We start from the raw sequence: 19,189 nt of genomic DNA, 5'->3' as shown, positions 1-19,189 counted from the left end.
ACCAAATGCTTCTTGGACATTTTAAGGGTTCTCCTATTCATTTTTGGTAATGTCCTTGTGTTGATGGTTCAACAGAATCTCTAGGCCGTATGCTATTATATTGTTCCCTCTGCACAGGCATAGAATAGTTGGTACCTGGTTCAATAGTAGCAACTGTGAGAGGAACCTAGGAGTCCTGGTGGACAACCCCTCAAATACAAGCCAGCAATGTGCTGCAACTGCCAAAAAAATACCAGTGCAGTCCTAGGTTGCATCAACAACCTTCACATACCAAAATCATATGCTATATTAGTGCTGCATTATCCTGCCTTGATTAAGATCACACTTGGAATACTGCACCCAATTGCGGTCACCACTATACAAAAATATGTTGAGATTCTAGAAAGAGTCCAGAAAAGAGCCACAAAATTGATTATAGGACTGGGAGCTAAAACACATGACAAATGGTTGCAGGAACTATGCATGTGTAGTCTAACGAAGAAAAATAGGGGTGACATGATAGCAGTCCTTCAATATCTGACATGCAATTGAAGAGAAAAGAGGGGTAGACTTATTCTGCAAAACACCTGAGGGCAAGAAGTAATGGATGAAAACATTTCAAGAAGAGGTGCAAGCGAAATTTTCAAGCGAAAGGAGAAATTTCCTAATGGTGAAAACAATTTATCAGTGGAACAGCTTGCCTCCAGAAGTTGTGGGGCTCCATCCCTTGAGATTTTTAAAGAGATTGGACAGCCATTGTCTGAAATAGTATAGGGACTCTGGGCTGGGTGTTGTAGAAGACTTTAAAAGTCATTTCTAGCTCTTTTAATCTGTACTCTATATAAGAACTCTAGACTGACTCTTATATAGCATCTCTTGAAGAAATTTCCAGGTAGGGAATGCAATTTCTATTTCATACAACTAATCCCAGAAAAGGACTCTAGATCCAGTTCTGTGTTAGCATTTTTAAGGCACGCTGTACTATTACATAATAATTCTTAGTTGCTTAATTATTTTTTGATATACATACTTATTTTATTCAATATTTTGTTTTTATCTGGCTACAACAGCTATAACAAAGTTGAACTGGATTAACAATAGTTCCTCAGATATTAGGCAGGAATTTCCTAATGCTGAAGATAACTTACGAGATACATATCCACAGCATCAGTGGTGGGATTCAAATTTTTTAACAACCGGTTCTGTGGGTGTGGCTTATTTTGGGGTATGGCTTGGTGGTCATGTGACTGGGTGGGCATGGCTATGGGCATAGAAACTACTCAGAGGGCTAAAAAAAGTCGTTTCTGATTGGTACTCGCACTTATGACCATCTTCACATTTATGCCCATTGCAGCATTTTTAACAACCATGTCACTCATTTCACAACTGCTTCTCTTCACCACGGTTACAAGATAGGGCACAAAATGTAAAATGTGAGGACAGTTGTAGGTGTGTAGGTGTGAGGTCAAAAATAACTTTTCAGCCCTCTGAGTAGTCCCTATGCACAAAATGCTGCAACAGGCATAAATGATGACCGGTCATAAGTGTGAGGACTGGTCAAAAGTGCGAGAACCTGTCAGACTTAAAAAAGTGATTTCTGACAGGTTCTCGCACTTTTGACCAGTCCTCACACTTATGACCGGTCATTATTTATGCCTGTTGCAGCATTTTTAATAACCATGTCACTCATGTCACAACTGCGGTGCTTCATGTGATCGGGTGGGCATGTCCAGGTGGTCATGTGACATAGCTTCTTTGCCCTAATGACTGTTTGCTGCAATGTTCTTAAGTGTGAAAAAACGATCATAAGTCACTTTTTCAGTGCCATGCTTGTTAAACCAATTACCAGAACAAATCCATTCTCCCTCCCTCTTTCTTTCCATCTCTTTCTCCCTCTTTCTCTCTTTCTCTCCTTAATCTCTTTCTCTCCTTCATCTTTCTCCCCCTCTTTCTCTCAATCTTTCTCTCCTTAATCTCTCTTTCTCCCTCCCTTTCTCTCCATCTTTCTCCCCCTTTTTCTCTTCTTTATCTTTCTTCCCTTCTATCCTTCATCTCTCTTTCTCTCCACCTTTCTCTCCTTAATCTCTCCTTCTCCCTCCCTGTCTTTCTCTCCTTCATCTTTCTCCCCCCCCTTTCTCTCAATCTTTCTCTCCTAATCTCTCCTTCTCCCTCCTCTTTCTCTCTCCATCTTTCTCCCCTTTCTCTCCATCTTTCTCCTTAATCTCTCCTTCTCCTCCTCTCTTTCTCTCCATCTTTCTCCCCTCTTTCTCTCCTTCATCTTTCTCCCCTTTCTCTCAATCTTTCTCTCCTTAATCTCCTTCTCCCTCCTCTCTTTCTCCATCTTTCTCCCCTCTTTTCTCCATCTTTCTCCCCTTTCTCTCAATCTTTCTCTCCTTAATCTCTCCTTCTCCCTCCCTCTTTCTCTCCCTCTTTCTCGCCCCCTTTCTCTCCTTCATTTTTCTTCCATCTCTTTCTCTCAATCTTTCTCTCCTTAATCTCTTTCTCCCTCCTTCTCTTTCTCTCCATCTTTCTCCCCCTTTCTCTTCTTCATCTTTCTCCCTCTTCTATCCTTCATCTCTCTTTCTCTCCTTCATCATTTTCTGCTCCCTCTTTTTCTCCATCACTCTTTCTCCAGATGGGGTAGGGTAAGCTGGTGCTGCGTGGGTGGGAGGCAGCCGCAGGACAGTCCTGCTGGGTGGGCAGCAGGCTGAGGCGATTGACACACGCTTCGCTGCCCACCCGATCCAAGCTCCTCGCTGGCTGCGCTTTAATCGCTGGCTAGAGAAACGCTTGGATGCAGCAGGCTTTGGTCGGTGGCCGCGTGGCGCTTGGATTGGGTGGGAAACGAGGTGCGTGGATCGAATGGGCAGCAGCTTGTGGCCGCTGCCCACCCGATCCATGCACCTCGCTGCCCACCCGATCCAAGCACCACACAGCCGCCGACAGACACCGGTAAGTAATGGTGGGGAGGGGAGGGGCAAGGGGCGGGGCGAACCGGCAATTTAACAAACGGTTTGGCCGAACCGCCTAGAACCGGCAGAATCCCACCACTGCATAGCATGTCCTTTATTAAGAGATTTGTGGCTTTTCTCTGTAGAATAACCAGAACATTTGGTTATCATTAATTTTAGAGTACAGAATTGTATGGATTTTAAAAAAGCAAATAATAAATGAATTAACGTTTAATAGAAGTCTTATTGTGTTGTTTCCATGCATTAGTTGACCAGAATATTATATGTCAAAGTTTCTTTGTCATATACTTACTATCTGTTGAATTTCTCATTGGATATGACTGTGTATAGTTATTCACACAATTCAGTAACATTGGGCTCACTGAAACACAGTAATTTTCAAGTGTCCTTATCTGGGAAGGTCCCGGAGAAGTATCTGTTCGAAAGATTGCTTGACAGTATTCCCAGCAATTTGTTTGATGGCCAGCATAATTACAACAAACTGATCCCACTAAGGAAAAAAAGAGATTTTATTATTATTAAAAAGTATAGTAATCCTTTGCTGATAAATTTGAATATACTATTTTGTTTAGAATCTCAGGAACTAACTAACATTGCTCTTACTATTATATAGAAATATTTGGCCAAAAGGTTCCATATTTTGAAACATACCGAAATACATAAAAAGACTACTAAAATTTAGAAGAAATGCAATCTGTTCTGTTTGAGTCAGTTTTACACATGTAAAGCAGCTATATCCTCTTGAAAAATTATTTTTAAGGTAAAATGAAATCAAGGAGAGAATAAAAAGTCAAAATTCTGTTTTTTAAAAAATAAGATACTTACTTTCATTTTTGTTAATACAACTAAAAAGAGTGTTCTAAAAGTAAAAACAAAAAGTATAATTAACAGCTAATAGTGAAAAAATTAATGGTACATATGCATGAATATGTACCTGATAGGCAACAGAATCCAAATAAATTGTATGTGTGTATATACATATACGTATATGTATACGTATACATATACATATAGTATTCATGATGAGCATTGGAAATCCATTCAAAATTTCATTTCCCAAAGCTAATAAAATATTGTAAAATATTAATTCAATACCTTAAATTCATGAATTAATCATAAATTAATAATACTAGAAAAAAAACCAGAATGACAGCTGAAAGATCTTTATTCCAAAAAACTATTTTAAATACACAGAAATAATTTTTTTCAAGAGGGTTTTTTTGTAATATATAAACTATAAGAAATGTTGTAAATACAATGGATTAAAAATAAACATTTCACAAATTCACTGGTTTAATTAACAATAATAATACTTTTTTCTTTAGTTCTAGTTATTAGTTGAAGTACTGTTTTGAAGTCTATTAATTTCCTTTTTCTTGTTTTATCCAACTATTTCCTGGTATTAATTAGATGTGCTTTATTTATAATGCGTTCTAAAGTTGTGGAAGATGTTTTAATTTGATTATAAGAGGCTTTTTCTATGAAGGACCTAAGGGCTGCTTTCCCATTTATTTCTATACCACTCCATGGATACTACCAAAAATAAACACCTGTCTTCATATTCATAACATAACTATATTTAAAAGTATAGTGGCTCTTAAATCACTAATTTTTCTATTATAAGAAGAAATTATTAATTAACTCAATCATAATCACAATATTCCACACACTAGTCAAAAGAAAATAAATTTTAAAAACTCTTTCATATCTCTTTCACATCAGACTAAATTTTACTCCATTTTATAGTATTTTATTTTAAAATATTTTCTTTTGAAGATTATCTAGCAACAGGAACAGATACTGTTAGAGATTTCTATGATTTATCCCCAAATCTAGAAAACTGTACTGGTAGTTTGCCCTCAAATGATTTTATCAAGAACTTATAAACAGACCTAAGATGTAAAAATAGCTATGGTACATAGAAGTATATAAACATGTAAGAATAAGTATATCATGACAAATATGGAAAAAAATTACCAGATAATTAAATTGATTGCTTTTTACATTTGTAAACATTTTTGAAATAATTCTAATTAAGGTAAGAGAAAAATAATGAAATGACATATAAGAAAAATAAAAGCAAACACAGAGAAGTAGAATTAAGAAAAGAAATTATCATGAGAAACAATCACTTCACTCCTATTTTTGAAAACTTTCTTACCTTTCCTTTCTGTTCTCCAACAAAAATTGGTGAATCTCCTACAGTAATGCAGAAATTCAGAAAAGAGAAGGAAACACAGGATAATAGAGGAATAGTATAATACAGAATTAGAAAAGATAAAGCTTAAGTTGAAGGCTATGGTTCAGAAGTATTCAAAATTATGACCTCCTCGGTAATAGAAAAGCCCTATCTTTTCAAGTATGTATTATCAGCAAAAATTGAGCTATTATCAGCATTCTAAGTTCAATTTATTGAACTAAGCTAGAATGTATCTTGTACACTTTAGTCCACTTTTGCAGGACAAAAAAACTTGAGGCAAAAATATATTTTAGGGTCAAAAACAATACCCTGAGTAGTCAAAAAAACATTTATTTGCTTGCATCTTTCTTTTATTATTTTTATAAATAATTCAAATTATTGAATATATCTAATGCACCTCCTTCATTCTATTTTCTCCTGAACAACAAACCTAAGAGATGAGTTGGGCTGAGAAAAAGACTAGAACTAAGTCTTCTGCTTTCTAGTCTAGTACTTCAACCACTAGGTCAAATTGACTCTTATAGAAGAAAATTAAGATGACATATAGAATGAAATATCTTGGAATCCTAAAGTAAGAACTTCTTCCAGCAGTTCTTATTGTAGCTTCCAAAATTATATATTTGTCACTGGAGTTATTATACATATTTCTTGATATAGTAACAATTTTAGCAATAAACTTGCTGATCTTTATAAGACTCTTTATAGAAATCTCTAAATTTTAAGAGGCTGTAGCCCCATGAAATTCCATATTCATTGTTATATTTCTTAACTTTTCTTTTTTAATTGGTTCTATTTAACGTAGAACAGTTGAATTTAATGAGTAACTGAATCCAAGTAAGATAGTGCTGAGGGTCAGATGAATCTTTATGTTGACTTATGAAGCAGAGATTGGTGCAATGAACAGTTCTGGTTTATGAATAGGAGAAGGCTGCAATGCATCTGTGTACACTATATCTAGGATACTGTTTATGTCAGCCTCTCAAAGTTTCAAAAAATTGGCACTAGAATGTTCCTTCAGTGTGTATATTATTGTACAGATAATCCTCAATTTATGACTGCAATTGAACCTGGAATTTTGATCGTAAATTGTTGTGATAGTTAAGCAAGACTTGCCGAGCTCAGACCACAATTCCAGCTCTCCACTTTTGGGCCTCATTAAGAAACTGTGAGGGGAGCTCAGGGGATGGAGGGGATCTTGGGAGGCCAAGCACCAGTTCTGTTTGCTGCTGGGCCTAGCTGGCTGAGGCCTTTTGATATGCAGCAGGTTTTCTCAGCCCTATAACCCTAGCCAGTTGAGGTCTTCTGGGAATGGAGTAAGAGGAAAAAACTAAGGTTTCTTGGAAGAGGGGAGAGGGTCTAGCTGGCCAAGGCCTTCTGAAAGAGGGAAGAGGAAATTGCAACAGTCATAAGATAGGTGCACCACCAAGTACCCAAATTTTGATAATGTAATCATCAGGAAGCTGCAACAGACAGAACTTTGGGCAGAAATTGTAAATCCCTTGCTCCATATTGTCATTGAAAGTACAGTCATAATTTGAGAGCTATCTGTACGCCTGTTTAATCATTTATAGTCCCTTCCTTTCCAATGAATGTAAATACAAATTTTAAACTGTTAGTGTGTCCTCCTCCCCCTCCCTATTTGTCCTTTTTTTTTTCAACTATCCATGAATTCCTTTGTCTGTTTAGATATCTGATCTATGCCTGGAACATGTAACAGAAAGACAAGAGTGAATCCAATAAACAAAATCTAGAGCTCATAGTCAGATGATCATAGTGATATAAAACATTACAAGGGGCATTTTTTTCAAAGGGCTGAAACTGACACTGCAGTATGAAAAGTGGGGGGCAGGCTTTTGGCTTCCCGCTCCATTATTTACAGGCCCCATATGGCCTAGGAACACAGCAAAAAGAAGTGTTTTAGCATGTTCCAGCTTAAGAGGAACTGTTTTATTTTTCCTTTTGCCTTTTCACAATACAAAATCAGCTCCAATATGGCCCAGGGGACGATGCAAAGGATATTTTAGGTGTATTTTAGCTCTTGTAAATTGCTTTGAGCTTTCTTTTTTGCCATGTGAAGCCATCCCCGTAAGATCCAGCAGCTAGGCCAAGCATGCCTTAGAAGCAATGAGAGCAAGAAGATGGTGAAGAAAGTCAACTGGGGCAGCAAACTGCAGGAAAGCATGGGCCTAGAAATATGGGGTGGTGAGGGTGACTCAGAGTGGTTTAGCGCATATGTGGATTCCCAGGGTATGGCGAGCAACTCCAGAGTCATGTGATTCTGAAGCTGCTAGCAAGACAGAATACATGTCAAAAGGTAGATGGAGAGAGAGAGAGAGAGAGATGAATATGGGAAACCCTTTAATTTACTGAGGTTCAAGAGTGGGAGGAACCAAACCCAGAATAGCCTGTATTAGGGTGAATCTTTGGCTAAAACTGGAAAATTTGTTTAATAATGCCAATAAGAATTGTAGTTGCTAAGTGATACGATTAGGTGACATCATGTTTTACCAATCAAAATTCTGGTCCTAATTGTAGTCATAGGTTGAGGACTACTTGTATGACATAAATATGAAAACATTCCACCCTCCGCACAACTGAGAGACATCAATTTCCCTAATACTTAATCAAAAAAGGCACTTCTTGACCAAAATACAGGCAGTCCTCGATGTACAACTACAGTTGGACTCAGAATTTTTGAGTCTTTGCCGTTACAAAGCAAGATGCCCAAATGATACTTCTTTCAACAACTGCAATCCCAGTTCTTCCTTTATTTAATTTCTGTAGTTGCTCAACTAAACCAGTCATTCTGGGAGGCTTACAAAGTTGTGGTCATTAGGTGACAGTGTGGTTGGTTAAGAAGATGGAGTGAAAGAGTGCAGGCAGCTTTCCTCTGTGTGCATTAGGGACCTCTTACACTGGACCAAAGAAAGGAAGATTTGTTTTTCTTTTACCACCTACTGCAGGCCTTCATCAAAGATCTGATTTTTGATTCACCGCCTTTTGCAGGCCTTCCCTTCCTCTCCATGTGTGGAGGAAACCGCACACTAAGCCAGAGAACATAAGGCTAGAAGGGATCTAAAAGGTCTTCCTGTCCAATGCTATGCTCAAGGCAAAAGACTTATACCAGCCTAATCAATGGTTAGCCAGTATATTTTTGAAAAACTCAAAACCACAGCTCCAGGAGGCAATTTATTCCACTGATTAACTGTTTTCACCATCAGGAAATTGCTCATTTCCAAGTTATTGGAAATTTCCAGGTCCAGGTTAAGTTCCCCTTCTGTCCTCTTTGTCGTTTATGAAGACATTAAAAAAATACTGGGCCAAGACAGAATTTTAAGGTACCCCACTGCATGCTCCTCACCATGTAAATGAAGCTCCATTCAGGATAGAATGCAGTTAGAAAGCCAATTGTGCATCCACATGGTGGTGGTATTATCTATCCCACATTGTATCTGTCTTATCCAAAAGTAGGTTGTGGTCTAATTTGTCAAATGCCTTGCGAAAATTCAAGTATAGTACAGGTTGACCTCAATGTATGACCACAATTGAGCCCAACATTTTCAGTTGCTAAGCAAGACTGTTGTTAGGTGAATTTTAGCCTACTTTATTACCTTTCTTGCCACAGTTGTTAAATGAATTACTACAGTTGTTAAGTTAGTAATATGATTAACTGAATCTGGCTCCCCATTGACTTTACTTGTCAGAAGGTTGCAAAAAGTGATCACATAACTCCAGGCCACTGCAATTGTCATAAATACATGCTAGTTGCCAAGTAGCTGAATTTTGATCATGTGACCACAGGGATGCTACAGCAATTGTAAGTCTGAAAAAATGGTCATAAGTCACTTTTTTCAGTGCCTGAAATTCTTGGCCCCCGGGGCCAGATGTATCACGTGCTGGCCACACCCAGTTTAGCAAAGGAAAAAAAAAGTCATGTGACGCTGCCATGACAACATGAGTTTGACACCCCTGCTTTCTATTCCAAACAGTCACTAAGGGAATGGTTATAGGTCAGGTTATATTTGTATTTTAACTTCCAATGGTTTATTAAGCAATCAGATATAAATCGTGGACTACCTGTAACAGCAAAAGTCTATTTCATTGCAAATATTTAAATTACAATTTATCAAAAGGTTTGGTAGTATTTCTTCAAATTAAAAGCAAATTTTCTAAATCAGGATTCTAGGAACATATTCTTTTGGTTTAAACCAAAGCCCTGCAAAATAATAAGGCTGTGATTAAAAAGGTAAATCTTTTGCCTAATCTAGTCCAATCCTAGATTCTATTGAAATATCAAACTGGGTTAATGTCTGGTATATAGTTAAGTAACCATTAATCCATCTGAGAAAAAAATGCAGAAGCATTGACAATCCTTGGATGTTTTTTGTACTATACCTAGCATAGAAGTCAAAAGATTCTTTTCAAATATTTTTTCTTACTTCACCACATTCAGTTTTGATTCTGATCAGACTAAAAAAAAAGATGCTATTGAAAAAAATCAATCATACTTTTTATGCATATTAGTAAAGAAGATTTTTAACTAGAAAGTAATTGCTAGGGAGAGAAAAGAACATTAAAAATGTTACCAATTAACTAAATCTCTAAAAGCATGTGTAAAAAATACTGGCCTTTATTGCAATAGTCTAGGAATTATGGCTTCCAAGAAAAGTTCGGGAATTTCCATCAACAATTTTCTTTTCTCTTTTACCAACTTTCAGCCTAACTCATACCATTCCTGGTAAATTTCTTTTTGCTTTCATCTCATCTTCAGCTAAAGAATTTGTCATGAACTCCTGTTTGAAAAATGGTCCATATATTTTCCCTAAAGTGTTTCTTTAAAAAAATGTTTCCTTAACAAAAGGGAAGATTACAGCTGAATCTAAGGAGGGCTTCTGGACGAAACATTAGAATATCTTTCAAAGACACCCCCTCCTAAAGTGAGGAACTGATTGTTTCCAAGATCCATTAACTACATACCATCAACTCTTTATAAAAGCCAGGAGTGTATAGAGCTAGTCCTATATGGCAGAGACAAAATAATAACATACATATATTCACCAATTCACAAGTACAAAAACCTCTGTGCCACTTTCAACAATATTTTATAAATAAGAAGCTACTAATAAATGTTATTAATAATAATTGTTAACATTTGTTCGTTTATAGCTATCAGTTAATATCAAATCAGACAAATACAATAATATTAAAATCAAAATATTCATCATCATCAAAATGGAATAATCCTAATATCTTAAAACCAGAACAGGAAAGAAATACATTGGGTATAAGAGCCTTTTTTGTCATGGCTTCTGCCCTCTGGAACATCATTAGAAATGAGATCTACTGCACCCCTTGGCCTTCTGGAAGGGCTTCAAAACATGGCTCTACCAAATGGCTCGGGGCCCCAATGAGGGAATTCCATACTGGAGTTAGCTAGTGGATTAAAAATACCCCTATCTCATTCATATTGGGTCCTAAGTTTACCTAATTTCCTGTTAATTTAAACATTTTAGTGTTTTTAATGTTTTAATATTTATTCTTGTTTTTTATGATGTTGTAAGCCACCCAGAGTCACTCAATTGTGAAATCACCAGCGTATAAATTTAATAAAATAAGTACAACTAGTTCTGAAATTCTAAAAGATCATTTCACAAAATTCACAGAACCACAGAACAGGTGCTTTGTGGCCCATAAAGCACTTCTGGGCATCATAAAACATTATACTATTCTTGATCACATCATCATATTTCAGGCACTTGGTAACCTGTTCATATTTGCAACCAATTGTCAAGTGCTCGTGATTATGAGGTCCGTTCTCACATCTTATCAAGGATTTCCCTTCCTCCAAGAAGGGAAGGGAAATCCTCTTGCGGACCGGAGGAACAGGACTAAAATCTGATGAAATGCTAAGACCTTTTCAGATTGACAGACTTTCAGATTGACATACTTCTCTGAGAGAAGTATGATAGCAAAAGAAGTGGATTCCAGAAAAGAAAGCTGAGGTTCAGAGCAGGGATGGATTCCAAATTTTTTTACTACCGGTTCTGTGGGCGTGGCTTACTTGGTAGGCATGGCTTGGTGGTCATGTGACTGGGTGGGCATGGCCAACTTGAAGTCACTCAGGGGCGGCACCTTGCTGTGAGTGACATCAAGTTGGCCATGCCCACTCAGTCACATGACCAATGCTGCAGAGACAGGGCAATTTCTCCCGGGGGACAGCCCGAGCTTCACCGCCTCCTCTTTTCCTCAGAAGAACTGCCTCCAAGTCATTGCAAAGGGACACACACACACACACACACAACATAACACAACAGACTCACACAACGTAAAATCAGCTGCACTTCACCCAAAATGGCTCCTGCAACAAGCAGGAACCTCACACAGCCACAAAAATCTCAAAAACCAACTTTCACACTTTACACACAAACAACACAACACAACTGACTCTCTCTCACACAGACACAAAATGCTACATATAGCTTTGTGAGATTTTGTGTGTTTGTGTAGTTAGAGTGAAACACTATAGAAACACACCAAATCTCAGAAAGCTGCACAAATATTTTATTTTATTTATATTTTTTAGAACAGGACTCTCCAACCTTAATAACTAAGATTTGTGGACTTCAATTCCTAGAGTTCCTCAGCCAGCAAAGCAGTTGCTGATTTAGGATGATGGATTGCAGGCAGGCATATTCAGTTGCTAGCTGATGCAACTGATGTAAAGCATGGCTTTGTCAGCCCAAAAGAAACTTAATGAGATAAGCGAGGAGGGGGGATTAGGTGGGCCAGAGGAAAATTTTTTTTTAAAAGGCTCCTCTGACAGTCCAGCTGAAGTTGCCTAATAGCAGCCCAGAAGCTCTTAACTGAGCTGGGATCGCCAGATGAACCTTTTAAAACCTTTTGTTTTAACAACCTCTTCGGCTGAAGAGATTGTTAAAAGAAACTTTTAAAGAGTTCTGATGATCCCTGCTCCACCACACAATCATCAGAGGGTTTTTTTTTACTTTTAAAAGCCCTTTTTTGGCTGAAGAAAAGATGCTTTTAAAAGTAAAAAAAACTACCGGCTCTACAGAACCGGAGCGAACCGGGAGTAACCCACCACTGGTTCAGAGCCTTTTAAATGCTAACATTTCAGCGTTCTGAAATGTTGAGGCCCAAAGTCTTACAAAATGCCAGTTTACCTAGCATTTTCTTCAGAGGAGAAACACTAGTGAATGCCTTATTTTCATGATGATCTAGAAATCTCATGATGGAGCCTTCCAAACCATTGTCAGAATGGAACTCACATACAAGATAGGCAAGTTAGGCAACAGAAAAATAAATGGACTAGAGCATGGTGGGATGAACAGAGGGTCCATGTACCAGTGGGCCTAGATGGCAGATACCTCTAGCCTATACCAGGTTTTCACATGCCCCTGGCCTCCCTCACCCCAGGGACTGTTGTGTGCTTAACAATCACAACAGACAGTACTTGAATTGCAATTGTTAAGTGAGATGGTCACATGGACACCTTGCTTAATGAGTGCAATTACTTATGACCAAAATTCCAGGATCCATTATGGTCATAAATCAAGAACTGCCTGTAAAGGCCTGATGAAGAAATAATTTTCAGTTGACACTAAATAGTTACAAGACCTAGAGCCAACTACAAATGAACACAGGTGGAATTCCATGATTGGCAGAACTCTACTAAGAGTGCCTTCTGTCAGGTTGCTCCATAATCATTTTTGCTAATTCAGACCTAAGAAAACATCCTTACAAGGTAATTATCACTCACGTTGTTCTTCAATTTAATTTATTTTATTTCTCATTCCATGGCCATTTATAACTTTATTTTAAGAAAACAGACTACAAATCCAGTGACACAGGATCTAGTCCACAAACAGACTATAATAAAAGTCTATATAGTAGTTTTATTCCAAAAGTCTAACAAAACCTTGATTGAAACATAATGTTCCCTTCAATTGTAGGGAAAAACCTGGAAAAGTGTACATAGAAAAATCATTTTTAGGTTGGGCAAAGTAGTAGAAGGAGCAAGATTAGCATGGCTGACAATAATAAGAAGGAACAGGGCCAATAAGCAGCCCATTCAAGGTTTGAGCAAGATGTTTAAATTACAATATGCCTTCTTATTCAAAACATCAAATACATGCTTATTATCAGTGGTTCTCAATCTTTTCTTTACTATAGATTCATTTTAAATATCTTTTATGTCCATGGACCATGGCCACGGGACACCCCCCCCCACCAAGACCTAAGTCAACATTTCTTCAAGCCTTTGCAGACTACCTATGATGATATAGCAATTTGCCAGGGGTCATAGACCATAGATTGAAAACCACTGGCTTATACACATCACACAAGTATTTATGGTTACAATTTTCCAGATTACAAGAACATATGATTCATTAATATGTTTGTTTTGTGTTGTGTTTGTGTTGCTATATAGCTTATATGTAATTATGACATTAAAAAGAAAACAAATCATTACAGAGAAAAGAGGAAGGAGCAGGAAAAAATGCAGGTTCACTTTGCTGCACTTATTTGCAAATCAGATTGCCAAAAACCAACCTAACAACGTTAAACATGGAATGATTTTCTTCTACAAACTGTAGACAGATTTTATAATCTATCTATATCAAATAAGGTTACTTATGAAAAAAATAATATCTGCAAAATGCTTACCTCATATTCTTTCCTGCAAATTTTCAAAATATCGTTTTTTGAAGATGCCTAAAATAAATTTTATTATCAATATGTTTTTCAGACTATTCAAAAACAGAATTTAGAAAGTATATATATAAAAACTATGATCACTTTAAACTGTCACCCATTATATTTCTACCATAGCAATAAATCTGAATTATTTACATGATTCTAAATTTTGGAATTTAATCAATCCTTCTAGTTCAGGTGACAATAGATGGGAGATGCTAATGAATAGCTGGGAAATGCTAATTAATTTAGGAATGCAGATGCTTATAAAAATAGGGAAGAGATTTGAGAGGGTGCCTAATCAACACAAAATGAACACATATGCAATACCTAAGATTTCTGCCCCCTCCCCCGGCCCCCGCCATATGCTGCTGTAACATATCTTCTATCATTCTAGCCATAGAGGAATGATGGTGAATGTAGTCCAGGAAAATACAGAGAGTTGCAGTTTCCTCACCGTTGATCTTAGGTTTTCAGTTATAAATTAAAGCACAAGACAGATTAAGAGTCTGAAAACCACTTCAGTGCAATGGTTAAGGTGCTAATCTAGAAATCTGGAGTCTGGCCTCCCTTAAGTATGAAAGCTGGTTGACTGATTTTTGGCCAGTCACTCACTCTAAGCCCAACCCACTTCACAGAGTTGTTGGGGAAAATATGAGGCAGTGAGGGTGAGGGTTCATTCTCCGAGCTTGTGGGGTAGTTTCCAACTGTTTCAGTATAAGGCTAGGTAACATCTTCAGCAGAGTTAAACTTCACTGAAGATGTTACCTAGCCTGGTAATGAAACATTCGAAACCAATCCATAAGCTTGGAAAATGAACCCTCACCCTCATCCTACACCCAAGCTACAGATATTCATCACTATTGCAAATATGAAGCAATATTTAATAGGTTCTCCGATGTCAGTTACAATTTAAAAATTTATATAAAATTATTATTGTCTGTTCACAACATCCCCTCCATGTAAATACCCCTTTGCTGTGGGAGAAAGGCTTATGTGTTCTATTAAGGTTGAGATCTATGTTTTAGGTATGCCACCAGAGTTACACAAGCCAGATAGGTCTCAACTAAGGAGCCAGATTAAGAGTATCCACAACCCATTAATCATGATAAGACAACAGAAAAGGAGTTCCATACCGGATTGGTCATCACTCAGGTTAACATGAACCACGGCAGCAGCTGTCAAAAAGTGAGTTACAGGGCTGAAGAAAGACCTGGTGATCTACTTCGCAAAAAACTTGCCAAGAAATTTCTATGGAAAGGTTCTCAAACATATCAGATAGGGTTCCCAACGATAGGACAAAAGGAATCTTAGTTGTTGAGGGAGCCAGTGGTGTAAGCAATTGTCTGTGTTGTACAGAGATATATCAGATGGCCACCTGGAATGTCAGAGTAATGAATCAGGATAAATTAGATATTGTCAAATGAGAGATGATCAGGTTGGAAACTGATCTCGAGTCAGTAAGCTACACTAGTCAGACAGTGACTTTTTCCAGTCTGAGGATTTCATTGTGTATCATTCAGGACACGATACCAGGAAAACGAATAGAGTGATGTTCATTGTAAGCAAGAAACTTGCTAGAGCAGTGGAAAGCTTCTCAACTTTTGATGATCAAATTATGACCATCAAAATTCATGCCAAGCCCGTCAACATGTTATCCAAATCTATGTCCCAATGACTACTGCAACAGAGCTTGAAATAAAGTGCTTTTTTGCCATAGTCCAAGAAATTCTGAAACAAGTACCCAAAAAAAGACATTGTTTACATTTTGGGTGACTTCAATGCAAAAGTTGGCAAACAAGCAGAGACAGGCATCACTGGTCATTTTGGACTAGGTGAGAGGAACGATGTAGGTGATTGTTTGGTACAATTTTGCCAATAAAATCGATTTAGGACCATGAGTACATGATTCAACAGCACAACCAGCGCTCATACAGTTGGACCTCACCAAATGAATTTCACCATAATCATATTGACTATGTTCTATCCAGTTATAGATGGTCAGTACAGTCCTTGCACTTGATATATCCAAGTGCTAACTGAGACTCAAATCATTCATTGTTGCTGGCAAAGATTAAAGTCAAACTAAATCAAAAAGGCATCAATGAAGTTTGATGTCAACAAAATGATACTACATATACATCTGAGAAAAAAAATAGATTTGAATTCACTGCTAAGACGCCTGATGAACTGTAGTAGGAAATTCAATCGACCATTATTAAAATTGCAAAAGAATACATACTACACTGCTCAAAAAAATAAAGGGAACACAAAAAAAACTGCAAGACATCCTAGATCTGATGGAATGAAATATTCTTATTAAATACAGTACATTGTGTTGGTTAGGTGTTCCCTTTATTTTTGTGAGCAGTATATATAAGAAGCAGAGAAAAAGTGCAAGTCGCTCTCAGAAGAAATCATCAACATAGCTGAGCATAGAAAAGCAACCAAGGCAGCAAGGAAAAAGTAAGAAGCAAGAAGGCTGAATGTAGCTTTCCAGAGGACAGCAAAGGAAGGACAATGAAATTTACTGGGACAAGGGATGTAACAACTTGAAGTAGACCATATGAAGCGTTATATGAAGAATACATTTATGCAAATCAAAAAGATATAAACACCATTTATTGCTCATAAAGGCATAATTAAAAACAAGCAAGAGAAAGAACTGTCCGACCGACAAGACATCAAGAACAGAAGGAGAGAATATACAGACAAACTATATGCAGGTAGCAAAGGGCCCCAGCCTAAGGATGGCAAGAAAAGAGAAATAGAAATGGTCATCCTTGAAGAGGAGATCATATGGGTGAGGACCCAGATTGTTGGGGGCAGTAAGTTGACTTTGTATATAATATACAAATGGATGGAGACTATTGCTTAACATAGTGTAAGCCGCCCTGAGTCTTCGGAGAAGGGCGGGATATAAAATGCAAATTAAAATAAATAAATAAATAAAAATTTAAAAAATGGGTGATGAACTAATTGCCAAGCAACAAGGCTCCAGGTGTTGATGTGATCCCTGCAGAATTACTGAGACCTGTATCACCAGTGTCATAAGAGACATGTGATCAAAGGATTGGAAATACTCAGTTCATTCCACTGCTGAAAAAGGAAGACTCTATAGATTGCTCCCATTATCACACAATTGCTCATTCCTTACATCACATGATGTTAAAATTATACAACAACAGCACCAACCACTGAAAGGGAATTACCAGATTACCAGCTTCCAAAGGGATCATGGCACCCACGACCAAATTATAAATCTGCACTGGATTATGGAAACATCTTGTGAATATCAACAGATCATTTAAATGTTTCATCAACTACAAGACTTTCCATGTGTGAATCATGAAAAATTATGCAGAGTCCTACAAGACTTGAGAATACCAGTACATTTGCTCAACTGGTGAAATCAATGTACACAAATCAGAAAGCCACTGTGCGAATACCATATGGAGACACTGATTGGCTTAAGATAGAGGAATTTGCATGCTCTCCTCTTTCTTATTCAATCTGTATGAAAATGAATCATGAGGAAACAAGATCTTGAAAAATCAAAATTCAGAGTAAAGATTGGAGGAAGAAACATCAACTATCTTTGATATACTTTGATACATTTCCTTATTTCTGTGCTGCATTTACTGTTTTGAGCAGATCACTCAAAGTAGTAAATGCAGCACAAAAATAAAATGTCGGATTGCACTGGGTCGCACAGCAATGACAAACCTGCGAAAATTTTGAGCAGAATTCACATCAGTTTGACAAGCAAAGGGAGGTTAGTTCAGGGGTTCCCAAACCCCTGTCTATGACCGGCACCGGGCCGTGGCATGCCAGAAACCGGGCCATGCCAATAAGCAAAACCCCATCCGTGGGATGCAGTCAGTATGAGAGGCCTTCAGTCTGCGGAAAAACTTCCCTCCATGGAACCGGTCCTTGGTGCCCAAAAGAGGGCTGTTGGGTTAGTCCACTTTATTGTATTCTCCATACTACCCACCATTCCCCATAGGGTTGTGAACGTTAGACTTTAAAAAAGCAAGACAGAAAGAACACTGATTTGTTTGAACTGGGGTGCTGGAGAAGACTCCTCCATATTCCTTGGACAGCAAAGGTGATCAACAAGCAAGTATTGGAATGCATAACACCAGACATGTCTCTGGAATGAAAAATCACAAAATTGTGTCCCATTTATTTGGGTCATCATGTGGGGGAATTCACTGGAGAAAGCAATTATGTTGGGAAGAATTAGTGATAAAAGGAAACCAAGCTGCTAAAGAACATGATGGATGAACACTATCAAAGCTGAGACATCACCCAGAGCATAGAAAAACACAAAGAAGCAGTGCAAGATTGTAGATATGAAAAAACTTGGACCATAAGAATCACCAAGAATCAGACATGAGTCAATAGATATCATCATCATCACCACCACCACTACCATCACAATAGGGAGTCACAGCTGCCAAATCTTTAGCTACTGTTGGCCTTCATACACATCGAATTCTTTCCAAGAACATAGGATGTTGTAATGTATCCAAGTAGTATATATATGTATCATTGTTTATAACCTGCAAGAAGATTGCACAGACTGATTACAAATAAAATGGTAATAATGGTGCTCTGGAATATCTTCAAGAAAAACCACTCACCTGCAAGCAAGAATTAATGGCACCACAAATTAAAATAACTGAAAATGAAAAAGCTAAAGAGTTGTGGAACTTCAGAACAATTGCTGTTTTTTATCTTCAGCAGCAGAATCTGAAAACAATATTTTTGTAGGTTTCACTTCAAATTTGCATAGAAATCACTCACTCAGAGTTCAGATTACGTAGAACATAGAACATAGAATGACAGAGTTGGAAGGTACCTTGGAGGTGTTCTAGACCAATCCCCTGCCTGGTAGGAGACCCTATATCATTCCAGACTTTCCTTGGGCTTGATAGGATGGATACACCCGATCATAGAAAGAATAACAGAACAACAAAATAGAATTGGGAGTTGAAAGAGACATCGGAGGCCCTCCACTCCAATCCCCATGTCTGTGTTAAGCCATAGATAATTCTCTAGTTCTGATTAATAAATAATATATTATTCCGTAAGGTGGAGGAACACACCTTCCTCTTAACCCCTTTTTATAGATTATTGCTTTTGTAAGAACACATCCACTGAAAAAGCCTTCTTGTGAAAGGCACTTACATATTGTAATGCTCAAAAGAATTTGTAGCAGAAAACATGGAGAAAAGACTTCAAAGAATAGAAATGTTTCAGAAGGCAGGTCTGTGCTGTTAAATTTTGCTATTTTTTTTTCTTATATTAGCACCACATA

At 37.5% G+C, this 19,189-nt stretch overlaps 1 protein-coding gene across 5 annotated transcripts in view; it reads right to left on the bottom strand.

Annotated features, from left to right (window-relative positions):
- RECK (reversion inducing cysteine rich protein with kazal motifs) overlaps nt 1-19,189 on the bottom strand; it is a 113,998-nt gene that overhangs the window by 72,192 nt on the left and 22,617 nt on the right. For 3 of the 5 annotated variants that reach the window (XM_058181138.1, XM_058181139.1, XM_058181141.1), the window contains 3 exons: nt 13,837-13,884; nt 3,777-3,810; nt 3,244-3,441 (listed from right to left, as the gene is read on the bottom strand). In XM_058181138.1, the coding sequence (XP_058037121.1) occupies nt 3,244-3,441; nt 3,777-3,810; nt 13,837-13,884 (280 nt within the window). Of the gene's footprint in view, nt 1-3,243; nt 3,442-3,776; nt 3,811-5,112; nt 5,151-13,836; nt 13,885-15,002; nt 15,242-19,189 lie in introns of those variants that run through there. The other 2 variants (XM_058181142.1, XM_058181140.1) reach the window with 2 other exon arrangements.

This window comes from Ahaetulla prasina, chromosome 4, assembly GCF_028640845.1.
Source record: "Ahaetulla prasina isolate Xishuangbanna chromosome 4, ASM2864084v1, whole genome shotgun sequence".
Taxonomy (NCBI): domain Eukaryota; kingdom Metazoa; phylum Chordata; class Lepidosauria; order Squamata; family Colubridae; genus Ahaetulla; species Ahaetulla prasina.
The sequence above is the reverse complement of the archived record's forward strand: the minus strand, read 5'-3'. Positions and strand labels throughout refer to the sequence as shown.